Source organism: Schistocerca piceifrons, chromosome X (genome assembly GCF_021461385.2).
Source record: "Schistocerca piceifrons isolate TAMUIC-IGC-003096 chromosome X, iqSchPice1.1, whole genome shotgun sequence".
NCBI lineage: Eukaryota > Metazoa > Arthropoda > Insecta > Orthoptera > Acrididae > Schistocerca > Schistocerca piceifrons.
Window position 1 is genome coordinate 703,774,735 of NC_060149.1, and position 25,050 is coordinate 703,799,784.

The following is a 25,050-nucleotide window of genomic DNA, read 5'->3' on the forward strand; positions in this document are numbered from 1 at the left end:
ATATGGCTTACCAGGCACTTGTTCAGCTAATTCTTGAGTATTGTTCATCAATCTGGGATCCTTACCAGGTGGGACTGATGGGTCATTTGGTTGGCTCGAGAGCATTACAAAGAAAGGTGGTTAGACAACATATTACTTCTTCCCACATACATCTCGCAAAATTAACACAATGAGAAAATTATAGCTAGTACAGAGGATCACTGACAATCATTCTTCCCACCCACCATTCGTGAGTGGAACAGGGCAATCAGTGTTACTAGAAGTACATTTCACCACACACAGTATGGTGGCTTGTAAAGTACTGGTGCAGCTGTAGTAGATAGGCAACTGTGCCATTTAGACCAGGCTGTTTCAACAATGCTCCACCGAACAGGAGGGCTCATTGCAGTGGTTCAAGCCTATGTAGTGGGGGAAAGTGAACTCACTGCCCCTGGCTGCACAAAGCTGTAACTGATGCAAAAAGCTATATTGAGACAGTAACAATTACGGTTAGTCATGGCAGCCATATGCCTGAATTGGAGACGACATTTCTATTATTGAGAGGGATGGATGATCACAGTGCCTCGTATGTCACAAAATGCAGTCATTACACACCTTCATGTAGGTACAAGGTGAAGCACACAGTTAGCATATAGCTAGTAGCCAGACTTCAGAATGATGTAAAAAGAGAATTCTTTGTACAGAAGTTGTAGAAATATGAAGCAGTAGTTCATGTACTGCAATGCGTTTGTACTTTTCAGTGAAGAAAATGCAAGTGAGACATTTGTATGAGAAAGCTGCAAAGTCACTCAAATTATAGCAGCAAGTGGCAACCCATTTTCAATGGGACCTCTTGTAAAATTATATATGGTAGTTGTTGCAGAATGTTTGTTTCCAAGGGAGCTGCAGCCAACTGATAGTTTTTGCCTTTCAAGCAAACAGCCACTTGTCAATTCCTGGACACAACGGCAGATTTTGACACAAGGCCCAGGAAAAAAGATGATAGCTTTATTGCATTTTCAATCACATTTGAAGAGAGCACAGATACATTACACTGTGATCCAGTTTCAATATTTCTGTATGGTAATGATATGGAGCTTTGGTAATGATATGGAGCTGCAAGTAACTGAGAACATTAAGCTGTAATAGTACTCAATTACACTGCAACAGGAAAAGACATTTTGAAACAGTTTATTAAGCAGTGGAAAATATTAATTTTCTGTGTCACAAGCTCCATTTTGTAGCCACAGATAGTGCCCAATGAATGATAGTTTGTCACGAGGGTTTTGCTTCTCATTTAAAAAATAAATTCAGAAGATGCTTCATTCACAAAGAGGCAGTGTGTGCTGAAACAATGGAATTTGGCCATCTAATGAAAGCTGTGGTCAAATGGGTGAATTTTGTTTAGCATCATGGTGTAAATCACCACCAATGCAATGGATTCCTAACAGATATAAAAGCAGAGTTTTGAACATACCTTACCACAGTACAGAACATTCGTTTACTCTGAGGAAAGTTCTTGATGTATTCTATCCTCCTCTAAATGAACAGGGAAGAAATGCACTGAAAGATTTAAAATGGACGTCGTACTCAGTGCTCATATTTGACACAATTATACATCTCAAACCCTGCAGGGCTCAGAGCAGATAATAATTGACCACACACACACACACACACACACACACACACACACACACACACACACACAAATTAGGTTTGTATGAGGGGCAAATGAGCAACTACCACTTAACATTCTTCAGTCCTCCAGTTTTTTTTTTTTTTTTTTAAAAGGTACCAGTTTGGGCAACTACCAAACCAAGATAAAGCAGCTTATTGTTTCTTTCAAAATATGATTCTGCGAGCACACCATTTTGGAAATGGAAATGAAATTATTCAGTACTCCTTTCTCAGTTTCACCCTATGATTTACCACTGTCACTCCATTTAGATGTTACAGAGTTTCAAAAGTCAACTTTGCTAAAAGACATACTACACTGCACTCAATCTGTCAACCTGTTATGGTGGTATCATTAATTACAGCAAAAATTCCCAGGGTGCACACAAATCTTGAGCAAGTTTGGGCCTACATACTGTTGTGAGCAGCTTTTCTAATAAGGAACAAAGAATTATCTTTTCTTCAGGACCCACCAATGATGCCTGATAGTTCCTCTTGTTCTAAAACGAGAATGTCAAATTTCATTAGCCCTGTAAACAACGTATCCAATATTTTTAAAACTGCTCTTTTTTATTAATTTCCTTCACTTCCTATTTCCACAACGTAGCATGATGCTACATTTTCGCAGCTAAGAGTATGAGGTCAGCCATCACCTATGGTGCAGCCGCCAGTTCAATAGGCTCTGCTGTGCTGTCACATTTGACTCTTCACATCAAGTGACAATGCTCCACGTAGCAGGGAGAGCTTCGGCTGGAATAGCCTGATTTAGACAGTGTTACAAGAAAAAACAACTGCAGCCCTGTCATTCATATCTCAGTTCAACTTTAGCTCTGCTGACTTCACGGGGAACCATAATCTGATGAGTTCCAATGTGTGATCAAATCTCAGTTTCCTGCCTATGCACTTCTCACTTATGAAGGATATTTCATCTGAGACTGATATATCTTAAACAATTCTAACAAGGAAACCTCCCCATCACACTCCCCTCAGATTTAGTTATAAGTTGGCACAGTTGATAGGCCTTGAAAAACTGAACACAGATCAATCGAGAAAACAGGAAGTAGTTGTGTGGAACAATGAAAAAAATTAGTAAAATATAGAAACTGAGTAGTCCATGTGCAAGATAGGCAACATCAAGGCCAATATGAGCTCAGGAGCGCCGTGGTCCTGTGGTTAGCATGAGTAGCTACAGAACGACAGGTCCTTGGTTCGAGTCTTCCCTCAACTGAAAATTTTACTTTCTTTATTTTCGCAAAGTTATGATCTGTCCGTTCGTTCACTGATGTCTCTGTTCACTGCAATAAATTTAGTGTCTGTGTTTTGCGACCGCACCGCAAAACCGTGCGATTAGTAGACGAAAGGACGTGCCTCTCCAATGGGAACCGAAAACATTTGATCGCAAGGTCATAGGTCAACCGATTCCTCCACGGGAGAACATGTCTGATATATTCTATACGACACTGGTAACGGCATGTGCGTCACATGACAGGAATATGTTGTGGACCCACCTAACTTGTACACTTAGCGAATGGGTAAAAAGATTCTCCTACCTTGCCCGATTTAGGTTTTCTTGTGGATGTGATAATCACTCCCAAAAAAGTGATGAAAACATAAGAGTTTGTCACATAAACTGAAAATAAAAAATTAAACTTTTCACTCGAGGGAAGACTTGAACCTAGGACCTCTCGTTCCGTAGCTGCTCTCGCTAGCCACGGGACCACGGCGCTCCTTGACTCCTAGTGTTCTTGATGTTGCCTATCTTCGCATGGACTACTCAGTTTGTATATTTTACTAATTTTTTTCGTAGTTCCACACAACTTCTTCCTGTTTTCCCGATTGATCTGTGTTCAGTTTTTCAAGGCCTATCCACTGTGCCAACTTATAACTAAATCTGAGGGGGGTGTGATGGGGAGGTTCCCTTGTAAGGCTGCTGTGTCTGTTTAGAGCTAAATATGCATTTACGAAGCCTATGAATATCAGGCAGTCCAAGGCTTAAATGCTCTGCTTGAAGGTATTACGAGCAGAGATAGGGAACTTATTATTACACCAACTGCACCTCTACTTACAATTGGTGAATGCTGGGCAAGCATACCAACATGGATCAGTAAAAATGAACCCAAGGTGTCCGAGACCTTGTGTCATCATCTTGATCTGGACTGGCTGCCTGAGTACTAAGAAAACAAGATCTATGCCAAACACACACACACGCACACGCACGCACGCGAGCAGATTAGCACCTGTGATTCTCAGTTGGACAGAAGAAACATGAGCCCCCTGGTGTATTAAATAATTCACCATCATTAGATAATGGGATAGGGGCCAAAAACAGTTATGTTAAACAGCATTTAATACAACTGGAACTGTTATTTAATCAATCTTTTAAAGCACTTCTCTTAATTGTCCAGTTTAATTTCTATTTCAAGTACAAAGATTTTTGTGAACAAAGGAGAAATTTCAATCGATTCATCATGCTGTGAACAGTTTCTGTAACCAAATCATAAAGTGACAAATTATTGGTTTTCATGCCATTCCCATACTTAGAATGGGATTAATGGAGGTTTAACACAGAATTTTATTTGAAGTTCAGGTGGTTCTGAGATGGATCTTACGATGTCAATATACCTGCATGTATAGGTTAAGGTGAATTGTGATAGGTTGTGAGACAGGGTGGTGAAAGAGATCCGGACTGAGCCTGGGTGGCAGATTAATGACTTATATTCTGATACACCATTAAGGCTGAGTATGGCTTATAGGCAGTTGTCTATGCTCTTTGTGGCACATGGGCAAGTCCACAATCACGGTCTCAAATAATACTATACATAAACAATAGGAAATAGACCTTATAGTGTCAACAATACATTTACAATTTAATCTTTTTCAGTCAATTCTATACTATCAATTATTTTTTAGACAAGGAAGAACAGTCATACCATGTGATGTGTAATATGCCTGTCCTGTAGCACTAGGTGGTTGCTTGCCAGCACTCTGTCCTCTAGCAGTGGCACCATGTGCTTGAGGCTGCTGTGTGGTAGCAGATTGCATCTGGGGTCGTTGCTGCTCCTGCTGGCGTTGCTCTTGTTGACGCTGCTGCTGCTGCTGTTCTTGCTGTTGATGCTGCTGCTGCTGCTGCTGCTGTTGCTGTTGATGCTGCTGTTGCTGTTGCTGCCTTTGCTCGTGTTGCTTTTGGCGTTGTTGATCCTGCCTTTGCTGCTGTTCCTGCTGCTGTTGGTGATGTTGCCTTGGTTCTTGTGGTGGCTGTGAATGCTGCTGGTGCTGGTGTGTATGTGGATGCTGGTGCTGTTGTTGCTGCTGTGGTGGCGGTGGTGGTGGTGGGTGATGGGGATGCTGTAATTGTTGCGGCGGTTGTGGTGGCGGCGGCGGTAGCTGCTGAGTTAACTGCTGACGGGGCCTACCTCCCATCATACTATTGGCAGATACACCACCTCCTTGAGAATAAGCCACAGGTCTCTGAATGGGAGGTGGGTATATGGGTGCTGCAGGTGGCGGCATGCCAGCTCTTACTCCTATATTAAGCTGAGCTCTTGCAGCTTGCTGAAAGGGCTAAAAAAAACCACCCTCATGAATTTCAAAAATAAAGATAACACAAATTTATTTTCTACATAACATACTGCATATAAAGAAGTCAGGAAACTATTATTTATGGATGACAGCACAACTACAAAAGTTGCTGCCAAAGCCATTATGCTATTACTCAATTGAAAGAGTGAGAGTCTGAATGCTTGGGAGAATGATGCTCGCATAATTAATTAACAGTAACTACGAAGTTATGTCCCACAGTTTCTTTATTCTGTCAGATGATGTATTACATGATGTGGATATTTACTTGGTCGTCTTTCCTGTGTAACTGATGCAAGTTGCAACCCTCTGCCTCTAAAAGGCTCCAAATTTTAGTGTGTAACACAGTTGTGTGTAACATAGCGGAGTGCTGTAATCCAAGTTTCTAATTGCAGAAAATAGGCCTCCAATTGAGGCAATTGTAAACAGTGAAATACAGAACACACACACTAAGCAGGAAACAACGTTTCCAAACACTGGTAACATTAATATTAGCAAAAAAGGCCTCCAAATTAGTAAATGATTAGTTTGTAAATCCTTCCACAACACTAAGCTTGAATTTCAGAACTCAAGACAAAAGTAAGTATTATGCACCTGGATACAGCACGAGGTTTGTTCCAATTAATGAACATAAAGTAGCAATGGTGATTAGAAGCCTCAAATGAAAAATGTTCGCAGATTCAGAAATTTCAAAGCCATTGGCTGACATTGGTAATTTTTTATTTACTGGAGGATGATTTCCTCAAAGACTAAAAATTCCGAAAGTGATACCTTTATTCAAATGTGGTAACAGACTTTTATGTTGAAAATTACTGACCCGTATCACACCTCTTAGGATTCTCTAAAGTATTTGCGAGATTAATGGAACAATAAATACCGAAGTACATAAACAGCCACAAGCTCCTCAATAGTGATCAATATGACCTTCAAACAGGTACAAGTACAGAATCGGCAATAATGGCTTACACAGATGAAATAATTAGAAATTTTGAAAACAACAATAGTGTTGTAGGTGTTAAATTTAGATCTTTCTAAGGTTTTCAACGCTGTTACTCGTGAAATTCTTTTAGATAATGTGGAAGAAATTGGGATAAAAGGGAGGAAAAACAAGTTTTTTTTCAATCATATATGAAAAATATTATCACAGATTGTGGAAATCACATCAGCTCAATCTTATCATTCTTACCATAAAATCAGCTTAGTTTCTGATGCAAAGAAAGCCAAAACAGTTGTAACACAGGGTAGTGTGCAAGGCTCCCTTCTGTTCTTTATTTATGCAAATGACATACAGACCTCAGAAACTGCAGCTAAGATCATGTTATCTGCAGGTGACATTAGTGTAATAGTGAGTGATGTTACAACAGTTTACAACAACTGAACAAATCCTCTAGTCCACGAGCTCATGGTTCACCGAAGAGCCAAAGAAACTGGTACACCTGCCTAATATCATGTAGGGCCCCGTGAGCATGCAGTACGCAACACGACATGGTATGGACTCGACTAATACTGAAGAAGTGCTGGAGGGTACTGGCAACATGAATCCCGTCCATAAATCTGTAAGAGTACGAGGGGGTGGACAACTCGACAGCACATTGCAAAGCATCTCAGATATGACCAATAATGATAATGTCTGTGGAGTTTGGTGGACAGCGGAAACGTTTAAACTCAGAAGGGTGTTCATAGTGCCTGTCTGTAGCAATTCTGGGCAAGTGGGGTGTTGCACTGTCCTGCTGGAATTGCCCAAGTCCGTTGGAATGCACAATGGACATGAATGGATGCACGTGATCAGACAACAGGATGCTTACGTATCTGTCACCTGTCAAGAGTCGTATCTAGACATATCATGGGCCCCATATCACTCCAACTGCACACGCCCCACACCATTACAGAGCCTCCACCAGCTTGAACAGTCCCCTACTGATGTGCAGAATCTATGGATTCATGAGGTTGTCTCCATACCCACACACGTCCATCTGCTCGATACAATTTGAAACTAGACTCGTCTGACCAGGCAACATGTTTTCAGTTATCAACAGTCCAATGTCTGTGTTGACGAGTCCAGGCGAGGCATAAAGCTGTGTGTTGTACAGTCATCAAGGGTACATGAGGGGGCCTTCAGCTCCAAAAGCCCATATTGATGATGATTCATTGAATGGTTCATACGCTGTCACTTGTTGATAGCCTAGCATCGAAATCTGCAAGAATTTGTGAAAGGGTTGCTCTTGTCATGTTGAACAATTCTGTTCAGACATCGTTGGTCCCATTCTTGCAGGATCTTTATCAGGCCAAAGCGATGTTGAAGATTTTATGTTTTACAGGATTCCTGATAATCACGGTACACTCACTCATGAAATGGTTGTACGGGAAAATCCCCACTTCATTGCTACCTTGGACATGCTGTGTCCCATCTCTCATGTGCCGACTAACACCACGTTCAAACTCACTTAAATCTTGATAACCTGCCATTGCAGCAGCAGCCGATCTAACAATTGTGCCAGACACTTGTTGTCTTACATAGGGATTGCTGATCGCAGCAATGTATTCTGTCTTTTTACGTATCAATGTACAGGGTGTTTATAAATGAATATTGGGGTTTTAATGCTTTATAATATTTATTACATTAAACTAACAGTTACAAATCATATTTCAAATGAAAGAGCAACTCAAACAGTGGTGTTTGGCACCAGTGCGCATGCGCAGCACTCATTGTTTCCACTACAATCCGCTAGACAGCGGTAGTAGCGAAGATGGCGACTAGTGAACACAAAGTGTGTTGTGTTTTGCAGTTTGCAAAGACCGAATCTGTAGTTACTGTGCAACGTGCATTCCAGTTGAAGTTCACTTGTGGTCCTCCTAGTGATAACAACATTCGCAGATGGTATGATCAATTTGAAGATACCGGCTGCCTTTGTAAAGGGAAGAGCACAGGACAACCAAGAGTTAGTGAAGAGACTGATGAGCGAGTGAGAAAGTTGTTCACTCGTAGCCCAAAGAAATGAGTCTGGAAGGCTGGTCGTGAATTACAAGTTACCATGTTAACTGTTTGGAAAGTTTTAAGAAAACACGTACAACTACATTCTTACCGTTTACAATTATTACAGGCTCTGAAGCCGGAAGACCATGGGATTATGTGCCAACTTCACAAACAAAATGATGTTTCATGATGAAGATTTTCTGGATCATGTTGTCTTCAGTGATGAATCGACCTTTCACCTTAGTGAACATGTTAACACTCACAATATACACACTGGGGCTCAGAAAATCCTCACAAGGTGGTACAAATGCAACGAGATTCCCCTAAAGTGACTGTTTCTGTGCTGTATCCCGGCAGAAAGTTTATGGGTCTTTCTTTTTTGGTGAATCCACTTTAACTGGCACTTCTTACCTTGATACACTAGAGCAATGGCTCTTCCCTCAGTTGGAAGAAGATGAGCCAGAGAACTTCATTTTCCAGCAAGATGGTGCACCACCTCACTGGCATAGCGAAGTATGCGATTGGTTGAACTTCACTGTACCCAAGCACTGGATAGGCCGCAATGGGCCCAATGACAGGGCTTGCTTTGCATGGCCTCCATGTTCACCTGACCTAATGCCATGCTTTGGGACTTCATCAAGAATCGTGCGTATGTGCCTCTGTTACCAGCAGACCTCCCTGAATTAAGAAACTGGATTGAAGCAGCTGTTGCTACAATCACTGAAGACACACTTATCAACATCTGGGAAGAACTCTGCTAGAGACTTGATGTGTGCCGTGTGACAAACAGTGCTCACATTTAACATTTATAAGGTTCTTGGTAAAACTGTGAGTTGCAGTTTCATTTGACATATCAAAATGGCTCTGAGCACTATGGGACTTAACATCTATGGTCATCAGTCCCCTAGAACTTAGAACTACTTAAACCTAACTAACCTAAGGACATCACACAACACCCAGCCATCACGAGGCAGAGGTATCAGTAGGCTGACCCATTTTGTGAATGGCGGGGAGTGGGGGGGGGGGGGCAATAACTTCACCATGAATGTGAACATTTGGTTGTGCCTTCAGCCTGCAACGAGTGCACTGGCAATTTGGTAATGACCATAAGAGTGACTCAACCAGTATGCTGCACATTCCCTGATGATAAGTAGGAGTAAAAGAAGCATGGCATGTCACTATTTTACTTGAAACATAATATTTGGAAAGTTTTTTTATGAAGATTATCCAAACAGTAACATTTATAAAATAATTCAGCAACATACCAGTTGGCCGGGAGCTTGTGAAACACCTTGGTAAGCACCAAATTTAAGATGTGGTGCTTGCTGTTGTGTAGGACTGTGTTGTGCTTGCTGCTGTTGCTGTGGTGGGGGTGGGGGTGGTGGTTGCTGTGATTGCTGTTGTGGCTGTTGCTGTTGTGGTGGTGGTGGCGGTGGTTGAGGTGGTTGATGTGGTTGATGCTGATGTTGGGCTGAAGGGGGTGGTGGCGGAGCCTGTTGTTGCTGCTGCTGCTGCTGCGGCGGCGGCTGCTGCTGCTGCTGCTGTTGCTGCTGCTTTATGTTGCGTGACTTGGGAGATTGTATCTGCGGAACTGCAAAAAGAACCTAATTTTAGGGTTGGACTGTTTATTTTGTAACAGCAGAATTTCAAGTATAATGCAAATGCTATCACCGAAGTTAGATAAAAAAAAAAAAAACTATAATTTTACAATAATCACCACAGTCCTGAAGTTGTCTTCAAATGCGTGACAAATGATAATATATTCCCTCTCACTTTCAACTTCAAAAATGCAGAAAAAGTTACAATAAATTTCTTTTGCAACTGTGTACGAGGTGTGATAAAAAAATAACAAGAAATTTTGATTTTCTTAAATTATCTTCATTTTTCCAACAACATCAACTTTGTCCCTTTCAAAGTAATCCCCCTCAGATATAACACACTTATTCCAGCACTTTATCCAATCTGAGAAGCACTTCTTGAACTTTTTGGTTTTCAGCTCCTTGTGTGATTCTGTTTCTATGTCAGCAATAGTTGCGAAACAATGTCCTTTCATGGTTCTCTTCAGCCTCGGCAATCGACAGGAGTCACAAGGTGCCATGTCTGGTGGATACAGTGGCCGAGGCAATGTAACTGTTTTGTTTCTTGCCCAAAAAATCACAAAAAAGCATACAGGTGTGAGTGGGAGCATTATCACGATGCAATTTCCACAAGTGATTTTGTCACAATTCTGGACATTTTCTTCACACTGCTTCACACAAACTTGAAGGGAGTATTCCTTACTGATCCTACACTCATAAGGCAGGAACTCATGGTCGGAGTACAGCCGGGGGGGGGGGGGGCGGGGGGGGAGGTCGGAGTACAGCCAGGGGGAGGTCGGAGTACAGCCAGGGGGAGGTCGGAGTACAGCCAGGGGGAGGTCGGAGTACAGCCAGGGGGAGGTCGGAGTACAGCCAGGGGGAGGTCGGAGTACAGCCAGGGGGAGGTCGGAGTACAGCCAGGGGGAGGTCGGAGTACAGCCAGGGGGAGGTCGGAGTACAGCCAGGGGGAGGTCGGAGTACAGCCAGGGGGAGGTCGGAGTACAGCCAGGGGGAGGTCGGAGTACAGCCAGGGGGAGGTCGGAGTACAGCCAGGGGGAGGTCGGAGTACAGCCAGGGGGAGGTCGGAGTACAGCCAGGGGGAGGTCGGAGTACAGCCAGGGGGAGGTCGGAGTACAGCCAGGGGGAGGTCGGAGTACAGCCAGGGGGAGGTCGGAGTACAGCCAGGGGGAGGTCGGAGTACAGCCAGGGGGAGGTCGGAGTACAGCCAGGGGGAGGTCGGAGTACAGCCAGGGGGAGGTCGGAGTACAGCCAGGGGGAGGTCGGAGTACAGCCAGGGGGAGGTCGGAGTACAGCCAGGGGGAGGTCGGAGTACAGCCAGGGGGAGGTCGGAGTACAGCCAGGGGGAGGTCGGAGTACAGCCAGGGGGAGGTCGGAGTACAGCCAGGGGGAGGTCGGAGTACAGCCAGGGGGAGGTCGGAGTACAGCCAGGGGGAGGTCGGAGTACAGCCAGGGGGAGGTCGGAGTACAGCCAGGGGGAGGTCGGAGTACAGCCAGGGGGAGGTCGGAGTACAGCCAGGGGGAGGTCGGAGTACAGCCAGGGGGAGGTCGGAGTACAGCCAGGGGGAGGTCGGAGTACAGCCAGGGGGAGGTCGGAGTACAGCCAGGGGGAGGTCGGAGTACAGCCAGGGGGAGGTCGGAGTACAGCCAGGGGGAGGTCGGAGTACAGCCAGGGGGAGGTCGGAGTACAGCCAGGGGGAGGTCGGAGTACAGCCAGGGGGAGGTCGGAGTACAGCCAGGGGGAGGTCGGAGTACAGCCAGGGGGAGGTCGGAGTACAGCCAGGGGGAGGTCGGAGTACAGCCAGGGGGAGGTCGGAGTACAGCCAGGGGGAGGTCGGAGTACAGCCAGGGGGAGGTCGGAGTACAGCCAGGGGGAGGTCGGAGTACAGCCAGGGGGAGGTCGGAGTACAGCCAGGGGGAGGTCGGAGTACAGCCAGGGGGAGGTCGGAGTACAGCCAGGGGGAGGTCGGAGTACAGCCAGGGGGAGGTCGGAGTACAGCCAGGCGGAGGTCGGAGTACAGCCAGGGGGAGGTCGGAGTACAGCCAGGGGGAGGTCGGAGTAGAGTCAGATGAGGAGGGATGGAGGAGGGGGAGACTACTTCATGGCTCAATGGAACCATTATGGGCAGGCAAATATGTGCTAGGAGTGACTTCCAAGTAATCCATGCCAGAGAAGGAGGAGAGATCATAACAGGCATTCGAGAACTACTACACGTAATGAGTCATTACATACAGGTACAATATCAGTAAGAAAATAGGGGTTAGCTTCTGAATATCTAATACGCTTTCTATGTACTTGGCACAACCATGAACACTCTACTCAAGCTGAGCAACACTAGGTTGCCCTCCAGACTTCTATATCTTATTTATTCATTCATTTTCACTCCTATACCACTGACGGTACCTTCAAGATAAGAGTTTCAGGCAAACAGTCAACACAACACAAGCCTACACCTCAAGGAAACACCCTAAAGTCGCTTCCATTTAACCTCGACATTAATGAATTCTAAGCAACAAACAACACAATGCTGATTAAGTCAATAGTACAGTGACTGTTAGCTATCAAACATCTACAGTACTAAGAAAAATTTCCTGCTTTAGTTAGAAACATGGCATGTTAGGAAACGTGAAGTATGGCACCTGTAAGACTACCGACACTGCAATCATATCACACTACACCAGTTCAGCATTCAAAGAACAAAGAACACTTAACAGGAGTATGGGACATGGAGACGATTCATTAGATCATTCATTATTTATTACTGCTTCAGTCTGGGTGTAAATATCACTAGGATGTTTGCAAGTCACACAGAACAATGTTTGATGAATCATTAGCAATGCTCCACAATACACACACACAATACAATTATGCACCTGAAGACCCACAAGTAGCCACTCACATGAATATGTAAGAAACTGCTAACACAACTGTACAAAAACTTAAGGACATTCTCAAAACTTCTTTATTTTCAATAAAAGGAACAGCAACTGAAAGCACAGGTGTAAGTACTATCTGCTCAAAACACCTATCCACATATGAAACTAACCACCTGACACTAGTACAGGCTAAAGTTTCATAGATAACATGGAGTGGATACGTCTTTGTGAAAAAGCAATATTGGCATCAATGACTTCTGTCACATCCCGGTGGATTTGTCAAGAAAGCTGTCAACAATGGAGCACATACACTGCCCCCGCATGCAAAAAAAACAGAGGTGAAATTTATAACCGAACCTATCGATTAACTACGACAACACATTAAAGAGACTATTGAGCCAGCAGGATCTGTCATGTGAAACACCATTGGAGCACCAGCTGCAATGAATTACGTATCTTCAAGTCAAACGTGAGTTACCCTCATTACACCATCTGCTTTATTATAAACAACAATTTCATGGAGGTGAGTACTTACTAGTGGATCCCTCTCCTTTTGGGCACAGAGCAAATTGCTCCTTCTTTTCTAACCTTCCCCAACATCACTCTTTCCTCCTTGAGGAAGAAACTAATATTTCTTCGAACTGGGGACAATTTTTTCACTTTTAAATGTGTATATTGTCAGTACTGGAATTTTGCCTCCTTTAGGTTATTACCAGCTACCTGTTCCATGTCTTTGTAATATCATTACGGGTATTAACATACTAACAGCAGCTGACTACATAAATGTTGTGATTATTATGTTTTAAAAATATCCTCTGCATTTTATTTGGACAAATGAAGAGTGGAAATTGGAAAGATTGTGTCAAATCTCACATTTGTGAGGTGAATCAAAAAAATCACTTTTTGTGCATAACTTATTGCACCTAAACAGAAATTCTGATACTGCAGACTTATGTTGCCTACCTCATCGCTGCTAAAAATAAAATGACATATTAGAAAATAAATAATTTATTAACAACATTCTAAGTGCCATTCCAGGAAACTGACTGAGTTTAAGTGCCAATATGAAGCCGCCCCCCCCCCCCCCCCTCTCCTGCCAGTGCCATTAATACACAGGTACTACATTTTATTCTTCATAATACAAGCACAAAAATAGAGTAGTAACATTTCAACTAGTAGAACCATGGTCAACAAAAACCATTTCCAATTTCTTTCAGATTTTTACATGAGAGTAACAATTTCAAGAAAAAATCTCTCTGTATTCACCTCTGTTTTTTACAAAACTCCACAATAGGAATTGGGTGCTGTGAAGTTTACTGTAGGGCTTCCTGTGCTGTTGGAGAAGAAATTCCAACACTGTCAATAGGCCTTTCTGTTTTGCAGCTAATAAACATGACTTGTCTTTCTTATGAAGTATGGCATGGCACACATCTGCCATTGTCTTTCCACTTTTTGAATACTAGGAAATTTTTTCCATGCCTTTATCCAAGACTAAGAATTTTTATACAGCTATTTGAGATGGATGAGTATGAGACACTGATCACACTGCATTTGGAGATCTTACATGCCTGTGACGACTACAATGTTTCAGCAGGATCTTTAAAAATCAAAGAATTCAGTTGTATGCATTAGAATTACATGGAATGGGGTTCAAAGATTTAGCTGACTGAACTACATTGTGTGAATCTTATGGAAGAAAGGTCTTCCTTACTCTTATTCTACTCTTATTCATTTCTCTACAACAACAAAAGTTGTCGCAGCTCAAAAAGCTCTGCCCGTACACCATAAACTTGCGTTTTATCTCTTTAATACATCCCAGGCTAAATGGAGAACTTGACACATGGTACTTGGAACTCCATTGTGCTGCACTGTTTGGCACAAAGAATGACTGTCTAGTAATAAATATTTGAAACATTTTCTCCATGACTTGACTCTTTGAAGAAATCTAGGAACATGAAGAAGAAAATGAAGAATACAACAGCTCTAAAATGGTATTTTGTGAAAAAATGGCACTTAGTATGCTTTCCATTTCCACTTTTCATGGTGAAAAACATAAAATGAGTTTCTGGGAACAACAACACAGTAGTCTCATGATAGATGTTATTTATCTGACTAAAACTCAATTCTCCTTTCCCACAAAACTTCCAACTGTGACCTTGTATGTATTTGGTAACAAAGCTCCAATGGGCAGCGCACCATAAAAATCAGTCTGCAGAATGTGGATATTACTCACAAGTAGATATTCCACACAGGCATAAATCACAACGAAACACATTGCAAGAGACAACACTACTTTAGAAATACATCAGCATAGAAAGAAATTCGAACTATTGAGTTTCAACACACACAGTATTAAACATATTTTGGGGAATCTAGAGGAATGGCTAAGTGTCTTTCATGCATATTTTGTTTACTTTGGTAGAATCAATCTTTGGCTGTAATTATTTGACCTGTACTGAGTTCTTATACTGATAATTCTGCACCACTACACGAGTTACAAAATTTCACTGTGCACATATGCAAACCCCCCCCACACACACACACACTTATTGCTCCTACATGGTCAATTTAGATGCAAAATCCTTAAGATTTTCAGTAGAAGAGAATCCATCATCTTTGAAAATGAGCAGTTGGATAGTAACTAGTTTCTTTCAGTTATCACAGAACAGAAATGCATATTAGCAGTGCTACAGGCAATCTGTAACAACAAAACTCACCAGTAGAAAATACTGAAACTGATGACAGCACATCTTGTTGATTTGCTGATGGGGATTTTGGCTGAACTCTGCCATTGGAAGCAGCATTATGCTCAGTTTGATGTTGTGCACCAGATTTTATGAATGCTTGTCCTGGGACTCCTGTGTTACGGTACTGCTGAGCCATCTGCAATGGAGATGATAGAAACTGCCAACACAGTTTCATAATATAAGCCCTAGCACTTGAGCATCACCAAAGGAACTAAAGAAGCATAAAAAAAACCACACACACAAAGTGTCTACTAAAACAATACCTGAGAGCCAAATCCTTGCAAGCCCACAGGCGCTGGTGTCCCAGACTGGTTACTGAATCCCTGTAACCCATAAGGAGACCCTGTCTGATGAATCTGCTGGGCAGAAGCTGGTTGAGGCAGATTCGAATTTGTTGGCTGATAGAATCCAGTTTGGCCACCTGTCAATGATACACACATCCATGTACAAATAATGCCTGAATAAATCATCTATCATGTCTTCAAATGCTACATCTGCAACAGAATTTGAAAAATGTATAACTAAATAACAATAAATCGGGGGTTCAATAAAGTAGTCTGTATTTATTATTACGAATCACAATTCTACAGCATAGGGAGGGGCCACCTTCCACAGTATGATTCAAAACTACAACAAATGAGATTACATTTACCAGCTGTTGGCTAAAGAATAAGAAGGCAAATGGAGGTTTGATACTCTCTGCGTATCAATAACTTTGCCAAATCTCTACCTTCTAGCTTTATGACATTATTTCATCTTACAAATGAGGACAAACAGAAGAGAATGGTAAGGTATAAGATGGAGGAAAAGGAATTTAGTTCAAACATTGGATTTGAGTATGAGAAAATAGTGTTTGAGGTAAGTAACTTGGAGCTGACACACACTACACTAGCAGTTCCTCACTTAGGCTGACCTTTAAGAACTGATACACCTTCCTCTGTTATCCCTATCAACTTACTATGTATTGCCAGACCCAATAAGTGAGGTTATATGTAGTATTGTGTGACCGTTTGTCAAGATTCAAAACTGAAACATCCTGACAAAACTGTATGGTGGATTCAAACCTGGAACCTTGCCTTTCACAGGAAATGCTCCTTCTTGCTGTTCTCACAGAATGAAATACTTGTTCTGCCTCACTTAGTACTCTTTCTGCCCTTCCCACAATTACGACTTAACAGCATCTGTCTTTTTACCAGGCAGTTCCTGAAACTACCTTTCCAGTAGCCTTTATTAGAATCTTCTTTGTCATTCTCCTCGTTTTTCAAATGAAACGTCAGAAAAATGACGAGAAAACCAAACAGTTTTGTGGATAATGTCAATGATTTCTGTACCTTCCTTGTTGATTACTTAATATTGATTAAGGCAAATTATGTGACAGAATGAGCTCAACCAATAAAAGGACATTGTATTTGAAGAAACACCCCCTTTCCTCCTCCTCAGTCTGCAATAACATGAGAACATCAATCAGATGATATGGAAGTTGAGTACTAATAGCACCGAAAGAACAATTCACTTAAACTATTTGTTAACTGACAATGTAGCACATAAGGATGGTTGTTAGTGCTGTGTCAAAGAAAGAACACAGCTATGACTGAATGGTGTTGAGATATCATTTACCAGACTAATGCAAATGGAAGAACAAAGGCAAGTTTCAGTACACAGTTCGTCTCAAAGAAGAAGTATTTGTAGAGACTACACTAAACTTTGCACCCTGTTAAAAGTAGGCCACATAACAACTTACATAGGGACAGCAAATTTATTTTCAAAACTTCCAAGTTTCTACCGATGTATAAAACGCTCTAACAACTTACGGGAATGCAGCTGGATGAGGACACCGATATTTCAACATTTGTACACCCTGTCATTTTCATGACACAGATGAGGTTTGAATTTTGTGCCGTGAAAATGACAGTACATGCATCTGTTGAAAAATTGGCAGCTGTCGAAGAGGTCACCAGGATACAATCGCACAAGTTGTTTTATGGTTTTTCTCATTTGGAAGAAGCCAAAAGCTGTTTTCATTCATTGAACATTGGGAATAAGAATGCCTTCAGAAAACTGTGAGTGCAGGCATTTGCCACAGTGTTCTTGCATACAAAACTGCAGCTGCTAACTTTAGGCAATGACACTGGTGATACTTATGTATGACCTCACGACACTGCAGTAGTTGTTTATTTGATCCTAAATGGTGGAAACACTTGTCTCCAAAAGGTTTGGTCCATGCACAAAACTCTTCAATGGCTATAGGTTACTGCATATACACCAGTCAACTCATTCTACCCAACTGAATCCCAGAATACATTCGGAATGTTTACTGGACACACATTGCTTGTCACTTTCCTCCTATGCCAGGGTTGCCAAAAATTTCCTCAAGTGAAATTCGCTATTTGTAGACAATTTTTAGCATTCATCACTGCCAAATTTTGAGAACTCAAGGGTAATTTGACAATCTGTCTTTGCACCTACAATACAAGAAACAATAATGCACACGAGGAAATATCTAAAAAAACTTGCAGGCAGATGGTGTTTCCTGATGTGAGCAAAAGTCTTAGTATTAACATCAACATCTTTTGTAATGAACTGTTTTTAGATGGAGAAAGCAAGCCAAACGGTGTGTGTGTGTGTGTTTCATTAAGACAACTGACGTTATTTTATTTCACTAAAACAAAACACATTTGGAGACAAAAACACGCATTTCCTTGGAGTCGCAAGACAGATTTAAAATATCTTCACCAATTTCAGAAATAACCTCAAAAAAAGTAGGCCTCTTGAAACAAGTATATAAGGTGGGTAAGAATTGTGTAAACCAACACTGTAGGTGACCAACAATAAAATGTTGGTTCTACTATGTTCGTTATGGTCTGTTATTACCCACTGTGTATTATCCATTATTTTACAGGTATTGTGTGAATTTTCTTTCAAGAAACATGTGAGTACATAGTGCACAAACCGCTAACAACACACACAATTTTCTTGTTATTGATGCCCATACATTAACATATAAACCACTTTTTAAGTGCCAAAATGACAAGAACAAATAATATGTCTATAAAGTGCCACACTGCACAACATACTTGCAGCGAGACAATCGCAATTCCTGAAATCCATTACCCATGGTCTCTGGCCTGCTAGGAGCATCACAGTTCTGGGTCCATGGATGAACCATGAAAATCTGCTGCATTACACCACACACAAACATATCAGGCCTTCGGGCATATCAATGAGATTAGATCTGACAGGGTGGGCCTCCTCTTTAGTGGGAACCAAATAGCTTCAGATCGGCAGGCCCAATCCATTACAGATACCCGCAGAAACGGCCTGCAGTTTTGGCCCATCATGGGAATCCACTCGTGGCCAGGTATTCATGACCCACATACAGCATGTTGAAGAAATGAGACCATGGTGATCATTCCATGCAACTGATACCTTGTTCAATTTTTCTGAGAATCAATAATAATGAGGATAGGTAGCAACTCACCGTAAAGATGATTGCCAAGCCGCAGGCAAGCATGTAGAAAAGACAATTATACTCTCACAACTCAATTTTCAGCCATAGTTTTTGTCAGAAAACCAAAGCACACACATATCCACACTCAGACACAACTTACGCACACATGACCGCCGTCTTTGGCAGCTGCTCTGAGAATCAGATTCAAACAAACCACTCCTCATGTCTCCCAGCCTCTCGTTGGCAGATGCTAGGCTAGTGGCAAGAAGTGGTGGCAGCACTGACTGCAAGGTGAGGGGAATGAGGGGAATGGTAGGAATCAGAGAAGCTGTAGTAACGAGGGAGTAGGGAAGCCGTGCACGTACTCAGCTGCACCCAGCCAGTGATGATGCAGGACATCTCGGTAAACAAACCTTTTTTTAAAAAAGGGAGGGGGAGGGGGGGGGAGAGGGAGAGAGGGATTTTAAAGTTTTTTTCCAAATTTCTGTGATATTTCCCCGATTTCTGTGACATGTTTGAAATCCCTGATTTCGAGAACCTGTGGTAACCCTGTATGCACATCCCTGCAGTACTTACAGCAGCTTTGCTGTCAGAATAGCATTTACTTTCTATGCAATTTGTATGCACTGCCTGTGTTCTATTATTACTCTCTCTGCAGTAATTTGACACTACACTTTGTACAAATTTGAACATGAATTCTTTTCCTGGGACTTTGCGTTTCATTACTATAGTGATTTGTGCTCTACTTCCATCACATCCAACATACATTAAATTTATTTTTGTTATTTCTCTTCAGTTAGAACTGCTGTATTAAAAAATGTGTGTTCTTTGGCTAAAGGAAAGGGCGAACAAAAAATGAGAGGACTTGAATGGAAAAAAATGTAGCTATTGGGCTACTGCAATTTTTTTAAGTTACCTTCAACTCAAATTTCAAAACCTCAATCTTTTGATAAATGGAAAATATTTTTTTCTCTAGTAAATAACAGACAGTACTGCTACAATTTCTGTAACAACCCAAGCAAAAGACAACATCTAAAACTCACCTGCTGAGCCAGAGTAAAATGAGGAAGAAGGTGGAATGGGTGGTACAACATTGCTTTGCACTGGTCCTGGACGTTGCACCATCTGAGAGTTGGGAAGGTAATTCTGGCCCATAACTTGATTTGGATCATACATGAATAACTGAAAAAAAGATGGTTATTAACATACTGCAAATATAATATTTGGACACTGAAGAGTGCCCTAAATGGCAAAATAATATCACAATTACCCATTTTTTATCTTGCAAGAGAGAAACTATGGTAAAGCATTAGTTGTCAGAATTTACCTGAGATGGCTGTGGTCCTGATGGGATTGTGTTCTGCTGATAAGGCCCACCACCCTTTGTTCCAATTGCACCAATAGGACCAATCTGCTGTGATGATGGTTTCACAGTAGCTGACATCAGAGAGTTGGATGTTGATGAAATCAGAACTGTGTTTGGATTGTTACTTAATTGTTGGGACTGGCCAAATGGTGCCTGAGGAGCCTGCAAGAATATATTTACAACTACACAAAATTTTGTACATTCATTGGTGCAGATTACCAATAAAATAATAAATGTAATAACTAAAAGCACTTCAAATTTACGTAATGGAATGTGTTGTCATACTGCATGCCTCAATGAAGATTAACCCTATACCTTCAATCATATAGCATTTTTAACTTTTAAAATCATACTGAATGGTGGTAGGGACACACTTTTACACAAGCCTATCTGACAGTTGGGCAACAAAGAAACAGAGCTGTTGATTGATAGAATATTAGAAGCAACCAAATAAAGAATTCTGGTGCCCTAGTGCTTGAGTAATTACACATTCCCATAAAATTAAGCTACAATGACACAGAGGGATTTGTCACCGAGATTTCTACCAGGCACAAGGGAGAATAATTGAAGAAAGGAACATTGGTGGGGGTTGTGTAACCTACTCAGTGAACAGTGTAGTCATGGGAGCTTACAGATCAGTGATGAGTGATCTAAAAATTCAAGACATATAGGGGTTCAAAAATTTTATTTTTATGCCTATGAATGACTATGAAGTATTACTAAATACGACAGCTCAGTACTACACATTAAAGGATTCAAATTTTTGAGAAGCTGTAACCCATGCTGAAAAACTTGCTATTAGATTACGCTTTTAAACTATTGCAGATTCGTAAAGCTTCTTAACCCTTTTGCTGCTGTGGGCGGGTACAAATGTCAAGCTATCTGTTTCCCAGGTGTTGAGGACATGAATATGCAAGCCACTTTGATTTTCCTACAGTGCTATGGATGTTTGAATGTGTTCCGAGGAGCCAACCTCTTACTGATATGGATGAGCTACTTCCACATCTCAATGAATAAAGAAGTTTTGAGTCCTTATCATACAATGTATGTTCCTCACTACATGCCATCATTTGCAAAAAAACTTAATTTTGATATCTTGAATCATTTGACACAATTGAGACCACAATTTTTTCTAACCATATGATTTGTGATGGGCAAGGATGTGAAAGGTTGCATCGCATGTGACCGTCCTTCAGGTACAAACACCAATAACACAAGAACGAAACGAGATATTCTTCTGCTTTCTATTTTTTTTTTAAAATCGATGTCTTATCTTCATTTCATTCACTGCAACGCATGAGCTAAAATCAACCATACGCAAAGATTATACAATGTGTTTTCACGTCTGCGAACTTTTAAAGTTTTGCACAAGGTTTTACTTAATTTCATTCCACGCAGTATGCCAGATAACTAAAAGCAATTCAGTCCTTTATCGCATGAGGATGTCGGACTGTAAAATGTGCAAAAATCAAACTTTTCACCCAATAGTTTTTTGAAAAATCTGATGATAAATATTTCATATTTGCCGGAACGTTGTCTCCCAGCACAGACAGTACCATTTGGCGAGCAGTAGAGCCATAACAAAAGCTGCCTCAGCGTGAGATGCAAAGAGCACATCTTTAGCAGTGAAATAATTGATGTGCATGCATAGTATTTCAAAATCTAAAATCAGTGAAATAATACCAGAAGCATTGGTTTGTTTACACTCTTCAGGAAAAGCAGCGAATCTTAGGCATCCACTACGATACATACAGCTGTTCTCTGTCAAATCCTGATGTCTTCGAGGATGGACATCTGTTAAATTCACAGAGGAAATGTGAACTCGTGTTTTGAATTTTACTGTGAAATTCTCTTTCCGTAACTCTGAATAAACATTTGAGTTGGTGAACAGCATCACGTTTGGTGATATGGTTTTTATAATTGGGGGAACCTAGGATCCCATAAAAAAATGTCTTTTATGAAATTCTTCAATTAGTTTAATGGTATTATTTATCAACTACTACATCTTCACAACCTACTACTGAATGTACACAGCTGATCACTTTGACCCAAGATGCAACACCACAAGTTTGCCTGTGAACTGAAAGGCATGTACAGTAGGAAATGTACCGGGGATTTGTGCCATGTTTTCAAAGAGAGAACAGACATAGGCATATGTGCCAGAACAAAATATTTCTCAGAATTCTAGCATTGATGCTGCAGGCGTTTGTCGCAGGAACTTGCAACTTGTGTCACATCTCATCAGCTCTATGTGCCGGGTACAGGTCTACACAATAAACCCCTGTGTGAACGTAGCTTTCGATTGTTGAATACTTCTACTTTATGGAGAGACAACCATATCATTGTGGGGGGTTATCAGGGAAGCAGGTTCACATCCAACAAAGCTAAACTAATTTTGTATCATTTCCTCTAATCTGAGAAACCTGCATTCATACTATGTGTAATCAATTAAGGTATTTCACCACACAACAATACAGATAATCATTGCAGAGCAGGTTACTTGCACTCATAAAATCTTAGTTCAGTATATTTAATGCAGTGTGGAGAAAAAGACGGTCATGGCATTAAAGTTCATCAGTCTGCCACATATGAAATGTTGTATCATCACGAGCTGCCCAAGGAACTATCAATGACAATATTTTTACACTATATCTGCTATCAGGATTTTTCTTGTTAACAACAGCCAGTGACAGCTGTTTTGGAAAGAACACCATACATGATTTAAAAAAAAGAAAAACCAATTCTTGAAAGTGACAACTCTCCTCTACTACCATGTAAAAGTTATAAGAGGGAAATTCCATGGTTGGTTGGTTTGGGGTATAAAGAGACCAAACTACAGGGTCATCAGTCCCTTTTTCCTGACGCAAGTGAGGCTCAAGGTATGAAAACACCCAACACCACACCTAAAAAGAAAACGAATGGGAAAACATACACCACAAGGAAAAGTGGAAGAAGGTATTAAAACCATACAGCATAAGGTCTGGGCTGGCTGATCACAATAATAAAAGAAGATGAGCCAGCCACTCTGCAACAAATTAAAATGTCCACCCCAAAAAGACAAGGCGACATGAACACATGTAGGGAAAGACGACCGCCAAGACCAACAAATGGAAAGAAAGTGTGAGAGTTAATATGGATGGAGAGTGGCGACCTCGGAGACCGTCAGATGGTACGATAAAACTCTCTTCATGGTCCCAGTACATGTCAAGAATTGAGAGGAAGGGTCAGCAGGGACCTGCGGGGTTAACTGAGTCTTTAGGACCATGTGAAAGGTCCAGGCGAAGTGAAAGGTCCAGGCGAAGTGAAAGGTCCAGGCGAAGTGAAAGGTCCAGGCGAAGTGAAAGGTCCAGGCGAAGTGAAAGGTCCAGGCGAAGTGAAAGGTCCAGGCGAAGTGAAAGGTCCAGGCGAAGTGAAAGGTCCAGGCGAAGTGAAAGGTCCAGGCGAAGTGAAAGGTCCAGGCGAAGTGAAAGGTCCAGGCGAAGTGAAAGGTCCAGGCGAAGTGAAAGGTCCAGGCGAAGTGAAAGGTCCAGGCGAAGTGAAAGGTCCAGGCGAAGTGAAAGGTCCAGGCGAAGTGAAAGGTCCAGGCGAAGCTTCGGCCTAGGTGCACACCATGGAGGTGGATGTGAATGGACCTCGAGTATAGGTGGTAAAGGCAAGGACTCCACTTCACACACACGAGATCGGACGCGAACCCCAAAATTAAGCCCTGACCTGGGCCTCCGATGCAGGAGATGAACCACCGTTGATGGAAAAAGGAGACAGTAATTCAGATGCTCAGGAGAACTATGAATTGTGCAATGTAACTGGCGAGCAATTGTGCACGGCTAACCTTCAATGGAGGGACTCCGGCCTCCATCAGGACACTGGTTACCGGACTCATCCTAAAAGCTGTTTCCAGTCGAAGGCCACAGTGGTGCACAGGGTCAAGTAAACGCAATGCTCAGGGTGCCGCCAAACCGTTAACCAGACTCCTGTAGTCAAGGCGGGTTTGAACAAGGGTTCTGTAGAGCTGCAGCAGCGTAGAGCGATCTGCACCCCAGACGGTGTTGCTCAGGCACCAGATGGCATTGAGGAGCTGCCAGCACTTCCGCTTCAGCTGACGAAGATGACAAAGCCCTGACAACTGGGCATTGAATACCAGTCCTAAGAATTGATATGTCACCACTACAGTGAGTGGATCATCATTAACGTTAAGTTCTCATTCCGGATGAATGGTATGATGCCGACAGAAGTGCATGACACCTGACTTCATGGCTGAAAACTGGAAGCGTGGGCTAGAGCCCATGACTGCACCTTGTGGATGGCTCCCTGTACTGTAGGTGCTGCTCACCAACACCAGTACTGAAGGAGTAGTATGAAACGCAGAAGTCGTGTGCATACATCGAAGGTGAGACGGACGACCCTACAGCTGCTGCTAGACCGTTAATGGCCACTAAAAATAGAGATATACTCAATACAGAGCCCTGAGGGGCCCATTCTCCTGGATATGGAGAAGGGGGGGGGGGGGGCTATGGGAGGCACCAACTTGGACACGGAAAGTACGGAGCGATAGGAAATTTTGGATAAAAATCGGAAGCAGACCTTGGAGACCCCAATCATATAATGTGGCAAGGATATGATGTCGCTAGGTCGTGTCGTAAGCTTTTCGTAAATCAAAAAAGATGGCAACCAGGTGTTGGCATCTAGAAAAGGTTGTTCGGATGACAGACTCGAGGGAAACTAGATTATCAATGGTAGAGCAACCCTGATGGAAGTGACTCCAGGACCCAACACAACCGCTAACTTCCCATAGGTTCCAACAGCTTCCAAAGAAT

General features: G+C 42.1%; 1 protein-coding gene across 2 annotated transcripts in view; it reads right to left on the bottom strand.

The window, feature by feature from the left end:
• The window catches only part of LOC124721518 (protein PRRC2C-like), a 244,063-nt gene that overhangs the window by 7,009 nt on the left and 212,004 nt on the right, over window positions 1-25,050 (bottom strand). Inside the window, exons 32-37 of one of the 2 annotated variants that reach the window (XM_047246536.1) lie at window positions 20,198-20,398; window positions 19,914-20,052; window positions 15,686-15,843; window positions 15,393-15,579; window positions 9,469-9,794; window positions 4,584-5,214 (exon numbers count right to left, since the gene is read on the bottom strand). In XM_047246536.1, coding sequence (XP_047102492.1) covers window positions 4,584-5,214; window positions 9,469-9,794; window positions 15,393-15,579; window positions 15,686-15,843; window positions 19,914-20,052; window positions 20,198-20,398 — 1,642 coding nt within the window. The remainder of the gene's footprint in view (window positions 1-4,583; window positions 5,215-9,468; window positions 9,795-15,392; window positions 15,580-15,685; window positions 15,844-19,913; window positions 20,053-20,197; window positions 20,399-25,050) is intronic. The other variant, XM_047246535.1, reaches the window with a different exon arrangement.